This window comes from Centroberyx affinis, unplaced genomic scaffold (genome assembly GCF_046629955.1).
Source record: "Centroberyx affinis isolate AG114_WGS23_722 - 3 ecotype Tasmania unplaced genomic scaffold, CSIRO-AGI_Caff_v1 ptg001747l_1, whole genome shotgun sequence".
Taxonomy (NCBI): domain Eukaryota; kingdom Metazoa; phylum Chordata; class Actinopteri; order Beryciformes; family Berycidae; genus Centroberyx; species Centroberyx affinis.
Genome location: NW_027280149.1, coordinates 850 through 9,737, shown reverse-complemented (window position 1 = coordinate 9,737; position 8,888 = coordinate 850). Strand labels below are relative to the sequence as shown.

The window sequence follows — 8,888 nt, the reverse complement described above, 5'->3', positions numbered from 1 at the left end:
CGGGAAAGACTGGGAGAGAGAGAGAGGGATGACATGTAACAAAGGTCCTGGGCCAGATTCGAACCCAGGACATTGCAGTTACATGGTTTGCACCTTCAATCTTTTAGGGGCTAAAGCACATCAAAGTTTAGGTTGGCATGTTATGGTACTGAACTGGCAATCGGCTGATTCTATAGACTTCTAACCCTAACCCTAACGTTATTGTGGTATTTAGGTGACATTAGTGGAATACGTAGTGGAATAGGTAATTTAACAGACATCCGCTGACCCTTGCTCCAACACACCGAGCCACACTCTCCGCCGTTGATTTACAGACACACACGTCTCCTGCTGCCCTACAAACGTTAACGGCAACACTGATCCGTTGTGTCTGTCCGTCTCCGTTCATTTCAATTCATTTTCAATTCATTGTCCGTACAGTTCTGATGATGCGTCCGTCTCCGTCAGAGTTCCATCGGTTTTGACAGACAGAAAGTTCAACCCAGTTTAACTTTTTCGGGACGGACGGATTCGGCACCATCTGTTGGCCAATCAAAGGCCAATCAGAGAGTTTGTTTTGGAAAAAATAGCAGCGATCACAGACACAACTGAACAACCAAACAAATATAAAACGGAGGAAACCTGGTGTATATCGTTGGGATGGCTGGAGGTTTTCGGGTCAGTTTCTTATTTAATTTATACTGTATAGTTTGTTTCTTCTTTTTTTCCATGAAGTAGCACCGTTATGAGTAAAGCTACTGTATTTCTGCCTCTCCCACCATGTTGACATTCCACATTCAACAGCCCAATGGACAGAAATCTATCAGTCAATAATTCTGTCCGTTTTCAGACAAATCAGTGTGTGAATTATTTTCACAATTACTAGCACATCAAAATTGGCAACTAACTTGAAAACAAACCCAGCAACAATGAATGCAGAGCTCATATAATATCAGCTCTACACAATGGCTAATGTCATGTATAATTCTTATACATGACATTAGACATACTCACAAAGGAGCAAAGTAAGCTTAACAGGCAAGTTAATAATGTGGCCTAGTGGGATGGAGACAGGTGTAAATTCAGTACCACGCAGCAAGTGGAGCAGAAAGGTGCCGTCAGGCCGTGAAATGATATTCCAAAACACTGCAAAAAGGCTTTACAACGTCACACTAGGATAGAAATAATTATCTCAGCAATAATGCTATGAGTTATACAGGTAGAACATATTAAAAGGGAGAAAAAAAAACACCCCTGAACTTGTGCTACTAACTAGAAAGAAAATTAGGTAGGAACAATGCACTCAGTGTAGTAAATGGGCATTCCTATTGGTCATTGGAATGATTGAGTCTTTTCTCAGCCAATAAACGCAGGAGTTGGTTAAACGAGAATTAACATTACAGCTAATTAGAGACCAAACATTAGGAAAGGTCATTAGAAAATTTGTGACCCAATCACCCCTTTGTACAGTGAGTGTGTGTGTGCGCAGACTTTGTTATCCCTTCAGAGAAGTTGTGTTAGTCACTTTCCTAAATACTTCTGCTCCTCTTGATATTTGAGCTTGAAGGAGGAATTGCTTCCTGATCTACAGCCATTTGGAAGTAATGGGACTGGGGCTTCAGAGGTGGCCTTAATGTGTGTGTAATTTGGCAAATTAATTATAACTAGTGCTGTTTTATTTCAGCACGTTCACCACTAGAACTCTCTAAGGCTCAAAGACTGATGACCTTTGAACCCTGTAGTAGACTTATTCACATTTCAACCTTATGGCTTCTATAAAGGATTACACATTCAATAAGATATCACTTTTTATTGCAAGATCGCTTAAGCACTGTAACACATACTTGTTATTGTAAATCTGTATAGCACAAATGTATATTTGTAAGTCATCTCTATTGCTAACACCCATGAACTCACTGATGTGATTACATATTGTGACCTACAGGAAAACTGAATCAGACAATGTGAGGATTTACAACAAGTTAAAGCTATAATTAAAAAAGAGCGATTGCCGGACATTTCCCAATGGGAGTTCACTTCCACACAGCAAGACAGTGTTAATTTAACTCAACACTATGCGAGTGGTTCTATCAGTCTCAGAAATTATGAAAAAATGCATTTAATTCCAGACCACACTAATTTCAATCCTTTCACAATTTTGTTTATTGGATTCTTCTCTTCAGCCTTCTTTCTAGCCTCAATTTCATGCTTTCTTTCCAACTTTTTGAGTTTCTCTGTGAGTTCTCTATCACGCTCTTCCTTTAATGTTTTCTTCATGTTTTCAATCACCCTTTCTTTCTCCTCTATCTCTTTCTTTCTCTCACCTTCTCTCTCCTCCCTCTCCTTGGCCCTCTTCCTCGCCTCCTCCCTCTCCTTCCTCTCCCTCTCCTCGTTCTCCTTCTTCCTCTCCTCCTGTCTCTCCTTCCTCTCCCTCTCCATCTCCTCAATCACCAGCTTCCTCTCCTCCTGTCTCTCCTTCCTCTCCCTCTCCCTCTCTTGCTTCTCCTTCCTCCTCTCCTCCTCAATCTCCCTCCTCCTCTCTTCCTCAATCTCCTCCTCTTCCTCCCCAATCTCCCTCCTCATGTCCTCCTCAATCTCCCTCCATTCCCTCTCCTTCCTCTCCCTCTCCTCATCCTCCTTCTTCCTCTCCTCCTTTCTCTCCTTCCTCTCCCTCTCCATCTCCTCATTCACCATCTTCCCTCTCCCTCTCCCTCTCTTGCTTCTCCTTCCTCCTCTCCTCCTCAATCTCCCTCCATTCCCTCTCCTTCCTCTCCCTCTCCCTCTCCTCGTTCTCCTTCTCCCCTCTCCTCCTTTCTCTCCTTCCTCTCCTTCTCCATCTCCTCAATCGCCATCTTCCTCTCCTCCTGTCTCTCCTTCCTCTCCCTCTCTCTCTCTTGCTTCTCCCTCCTCCTCTCTTCCTCAATCTCCCTCCTCCTGTCCTCCTCAATCTCCCTCCATTCCCTCTCCTTCCTCTCCCTCTCCCTCTCCCGCTCCTCCCTCTCCATCTTCCTCTCCTCCTCTCTCTCCTTCCTCTCCCTCTCCCTCTCAGCCTGGGCTCGCTCATTTATTTTCCTCAGCTGTTCTTCATATTTTTCCTCTAGTTTCTTCTGCAGTTCCTCTTGCTCTTTGCATATTTGCTCCTGTTTGTCCTTCAGGATTCGTTGTTTCTCCTCTTCGATTGCCCTCTCAGCATCTTGGAACATCTCGTTGGTGTAGTGGCTTCCTCCGTTCATCTCTGTTATATTTCTGATCTTCTTGAGCAGTTCAGTGACCTGGGAGCCATCCTTAATCTTATTATTGAAGACGTGATAGTGGCTGTTACATTTGTCCACGAGTTCCTGCAGGTCTTCGCTCTCCATCAAGAAGTCCTCAATAGAGGTATCAAGGTTGTCACCATGAGTAAAGAGAACCATGCTGTATTTGTCGGCATCTTTTCCAAAGGTTTCCTGAATCTTCTGCACCGTCTGCTTCTCTTCTTCTGTGTATCTGCCCAGCATGATCACTACCAGGAACACATGGGGTCCAGGAGCAGCAAAAGAAATGCATTGGGTCATATTTCTAACTGTCTTCTCCAGGGAATGCCTGGTGTCAAACAAGCCCGGAGTGTCGATAACAGCAACCTTCTGTCCATCCACCACACCTCTGGCCTTAGTGCAGTCTTCAGTCAGAGACGTAGGGGAAGCAATTTCAAAGCAATTTCTCCCCAGTATGGTGTTTCCAGTGGCACTCTTCCCAGTTCCAGTCTTCCCGACCATGACGATCCTGAGCTCCTCATTATAATGGCTAGTGTGTTCTGAGGGGAAGAATGAATAACATTAGCTAAGAATCAACACTAGGTATTCATAAGATTTTGTACCATACACCTACACCAATTGCTTTGAGAAGACAGAAGAGACATATGTATGTATGTATATAATGAACATGTAGGGACAATATGCATAGACCTATGGGTGAAAATATTCCTGGTCTCTTTACAAAAAGGTTCTATATTAGTATCAGAAAAGACCCCTTTGAGAAATGTTCTCTATAGCACCCAATGGCTCAAATGGTTCTACATAAACCCTTTGTGAAACACCCAAATTAGCAGTATTGAAAAAACGGTTTAACAACCACACTTGGTTATTGTGGAGAAAAGTTGCATTCAATGTCTTGCTTTAGGCTAGGATATCTGCTTTCTTTAGAATATTGATTACCATGTGTCTATTATGTATCCTCATGTGATTTTATGTGCACCTAATCACAGAAAGGAGAGTTCTATGAACTCTTAACTCCTTTTCAAAGAACTGTATCAGTACTTCTGCTGTGCACTTCTCTCCAGGCATGTATCATTAGTCAAGCAAACTACAAATTCATTACCTCCACATGCAATCTCTAAGCTTCCTTTTCTCTCAACAGTACTTGAGAAGGTTGTGTATAACCAGCTGACTTTCTTCTTGAGCAATAATGAAATGTTCGAAAAGTTTCAATCAGGTTTCCAGCACTGACACGGCACTAGTAAGAGTGTCAAATGATTTACTGTTAGCAAGGGGCGCAGGCAATTGCTCCATACTCGTATTACTTGACCATAGTGCTGCATTCGACACGGTTGATCACAATATTTTAATTGATCGGCTAAAGAATTTTGTTGGTATCACAGACACTGCTCTTGAATGGTTCATGTCATATCTGTCTGACAGAAGATTCTCTGGGCAATGCCATCACTAAATCAGCATTGTTACTTGTGGCGTACTGCAGGGTTCCATCCTGGGCCCCATTCTGTTTTCAATGTACACGTTCCCTCTTGGCCATATAAGTAAAAGACATAATATCTCTTTCCGTTGTTACGCTGACAATACTCAGTCGTATCTACCGGTAAAGCCCAATGCTGCTGGTTGACTCCCTAAAACGTTGCCTGGCAGATATTAAATCTTGGATGTCACACAGTTGTCTGCTGTTGAATGATGACAAGTCTGAAGTGGTGATATTTGGCCCACCCAATAACATCCAAACTATTTAATATGAATCTCTTGGCCCCCTTTCCACCAATGTAAAAATCTTGGAGTTATCTTTGACTCAGACTTGAAGAACAAATTAAAAAAGTTGTGCAATCATGCTTCTGTCAGTTAAGGAATATTTCTAAAATCAGATCTTTCCTTTCATTTTCTGATTTAGAGAAAGTGATTCATGCACTTATTTCTTCATGTATGGACTATTGCTATTCACTGTAAAGCCAAAAAGCTCTGTCTCGTCTACAGCTTGTTCAAAACGCTGCTGCCAGGCTGCTAACTAAAACAAAGAGGAGAGAGCATATTATCCCCATATTGACCTTTCTCCACTGGCTTCCTATCGTGTACAGAATTAATTTTAAAATTTTCTTACTGACTTTTAAATCCACTTATGGTTTGGCTTCAACATATCTCTGAACTTTTAACTCCCCTTGAGCAACAATGCTCACTGAGATCCACTGGAAAAGCTCTGTTGTCAGTTCCATAGTCCAGACTTAAGACCAAAGGAGACAGAGCTTTTTCGGTGAGGGCCCCCAAGTTGTGGAATAGTTTACCCGAGAATATTAGAAGGGCCGAATCTGTCACTGCTTTTAAATCACAATTGAAAACATACTTTTTTAAACATGCTTTTTCTGAATTGTTTTATTCTCTGTTGGCTTTTATTATCTGAATGTATTTTTATGCTATTTCTTGTGTTTATTTTATGTCATTATTTTAATCATCTGGTGTTCAGCACTTTGTAACTGTTAAGAAAAGTGCTATATAAATAAAATTATTATTATTGTTATTAAATAGAACACTGAATCGGCTGATGGAAAAATAGTCTTTATTTCAGTTTTATTCTTCAGTTATTTACTCTGACTAACTAAGTTTTTTTATTTAGTATATTTTGTTGTGTTCCTTTATGAAAATTGATAACTTGCAGTCTAGAGGAAGGTTCCACAGAATGAAGTGACAGTTGCTATCTATCAGAGTTTCTTTAATAAGTGAAAGACTATACGTCAATGAATTCTTATAAATAAATTATAAGAAATATGGCTGTTTTACTCTAAGTTGGTAAAGGAAGTGAATTTCTGAAATAATACTGTATAAATTAATTCCTAGGAGGACAACCAAAAATGATGACTTGCGCATGAGGAATTAAATGGCTATTAGAGATAGATTGAAGCAATGAACACGTTGAAATGAATTGCATTGGTTCATATCAAAATTTTCTATTTAGTGTGCAAAGACTATACATAGTCTTTGCACACTAAATAGAGTGCTATACAAAGACTACATACTACATTTCGCAGAGTTCATAGTTTTTTGTTGCAATAATCAGTTTTGCATTATAAGTGAACAAAATCCTTACCATACACTACATTGGTCAAAAAAACTCAACTCACCTTCCCTTCAAAATGCAAGAGCTATGTAAGTATCCCAGAGTAAGTAGCCAGATAATAGTATGTGAAATTCTGGGTGGTCACCAGATGAGCACAGGCAAACACAGAGGAGATAAAATAAGGGAAGGTCACTTGCATATCTGATGTCCATTATGCTCATGTGAAAGAGATCAGGTCTGAAACAAAAGGCAATAAAGGTATCTTTCAAGTACCATGCAATACTGTACATGCCTGTTGCAAGTCTGTGTCTGTCCAGAGATCACAGTTTTGCCACTGATCCTTATTAGTGCTCATATAGGGAAGAAATTAAAGGAATAGTTCACCCAAAAATGAAAATGCTGTCATCATCTACTCACCCTCATGCCAAATGAAACACAGATGAAATTTGTTAGTCCATATAACACACAGGGAGGTTGCCAGCACAACTTGGTAGCAGCCTTCTCCAAAACAACTGAAGTCAATGGGGACCTGTTCTTTAGAGTTCCAAAACAAAAACAGCCAAACAATCACACTGTGAATAGAAAGACCTATACACCATTATTTGTTGCAAATCAATCAGCTGTAGTTAAGATTTGCACTAAATGATGGTGTAAATATACTGTAGGTCTTAGTTGTTTTGGAGAAGGCTGCTATGGAGTTGTGCTGGCAACCTCCCTGTGTGTTATATGGACAAACTTCACCTGTGTTTCAACTGGCATGAGGGTGAGTAGATGATGAGAGAAGTTTCATTTTTGGGTGAACTACTCCTTTAATCTGGGTTATTCTTCTTCTTATTTAAGAGATGCTGAGGCTAGATGTGGCCTGTGGGCCACCAGTTGCCCGTCATTGATGTAAAACCATAACATAATAAAAGTTTCAGTTAATATATCTTAGAATATTTGTTAAAGAACAATATGACTAGAGTAACATATTGACTTACCATATTGGGCATGTTTACTGGCCATATGGGAGTGCAGAGTAGATGTGCTGCTGGGGTGTAGATGCAGAGTTCAGAGTCTCTCTACAGCTCTCCCTGTTTATATAATGGCTTCTTCCACCAACCCACGCCCATATATGGGTGTATGGACAGCAAAGCATAGTGATTACTATTACTACTATTACTATTACTACTACTACTTGTCTATCCCACAACACACAGGCAGTATTAATATTCTACAGCTTTAAGTAGTTATAGCAGTTTCAGTAATATCAGCTTTTCCGTATTAATATGCAAACTCATGCAGTCAGATAATCAGATCATCTCCTCTGTAGTGGGAACCTGTGACCATGTCATAATGAAGTTTCCATCATGTATTTTCCTGAACTTACTGAGTCGAAGAATGCGTGCATGTGTCTACAGGCATTTGATTGTTTTAGCATAATAGGTGACATGACATTGCTTCATTGCTTTATAAAAGAATTATAAATCAGAACACTGAACAATAAAACAAAACATGTTAAGTTGAAATAATAACGACAAACAAACTGATTCACTCCCCTGCTTATGACTTTCTTTTTGCTGTATCTTCTAGCATAGCTTTACTACCGAGGCCAGCAGCACGTACAGGATATCAGTCCTTATCAACTTTAAACATCCCGTCCTGCTCACCCCTCCCTTCAGCATCTACAAGAACTGGCTGCAGTTCTTTCACAGCAAACAAACCGACAGCAGCCATGATACGTAAAGGCTGCTATATGGTGATAGCACAACAAACTTGCGTACGCTGAGTTGGTACGTCTGTGTAGCACAGTCATGGGTATTTTTAGCCTCGCGACAGCAGGGGCATATGGAGAGGAGTCTGGCTGCAGACCTCCAGTGTCAGGCCCTGTCTAGTTGCTCCAGCAACCAGCCAGACCCTGTCTCTCCTCTAGTCTGGGTGCCTTATCTAATAATGTTCGAAAAGAGGCCCGCAACCTAGGTGTTATTTTTGACTCAGAGTTGTCTTTTGATGCTCAGGTGACCAAAGTGGTGCAGTCCTGCTTTGCCCAACTGAGACAGCTAACCAAGATCAGGTCTTTCCTTTCCTCTGCAGACTTAGAAAAGGTCATCCATGCTTTTATCTCCTCCAGACTTGACTATTGCAATGCACTTTATTCTGGTATCAGCAGGCAAAACATCCACAGACTGCAGTTGATACAAAACACTGCTGCCAGGCTTTTAACATGTACCAAGAGAAGCGACCACGTTACACCAATCCTCGCTGCCCTTCACTGGTTACCCTGTGAGTTTTAGAATTGATTTTAAGATTTTACTGCTTGTTTTTTTTTAAAGCCTTGAATGGTCAGGCTCCTGCCTATATCTGTGATCTGCTAACTCCCTGTGAGCCTGATCGCTGCTTGAGATCTTCCAGCAGGGCCCTACTAATGGTTCCAAAATCTCGACTTGTCACTAAAGGTGACCGGGCATTTGCTGTTCGGGCCCCTCAGCTGTGGAACTCCCTGCCAGGGGATCTCAGGCAGGCAAACTCAGTATCCTCTTTTAAATCTCTTCTTAAGACTCACTTTTATCTTATGGCTTTTTCTTAACTGATGGTGTTTGTTGTATCTTTTTAAATTATTT

The 8,888-nt window shown here is 41.0% G+C and overlaps 1 protein-coding gene across 1 annotated transcript; it reads right to left on the bottom strand.

Annotated features, from left to right (window-relative positions):
* Positions 1–1,870: 1,870 nt before the first annotated feature.
* On the bottom strand, positions 1,871–7,400 carry LOC139652046 (GTPase IMAP family member 9-like). Its single transcript, XM_071528980.1, has 3 exons — positions 7,391–7,400; positions 2,939–3,772; positions 1,871–2,480 (listed from the first exon to the last, which is right to left on the bottom strand). Exons 1-3 carry the CDS (start codon positions 7,398–7,400, stop codon positions 2,083–2,085), a joined length of 1,242 nt encoding a protein of 413 aa, XP_071385081.1. The 3' UTR covers positions 1,871–2,082.
* Between the last annotated feature and the right edge of the window lie 1,488 nt (positions 7,401–8,888).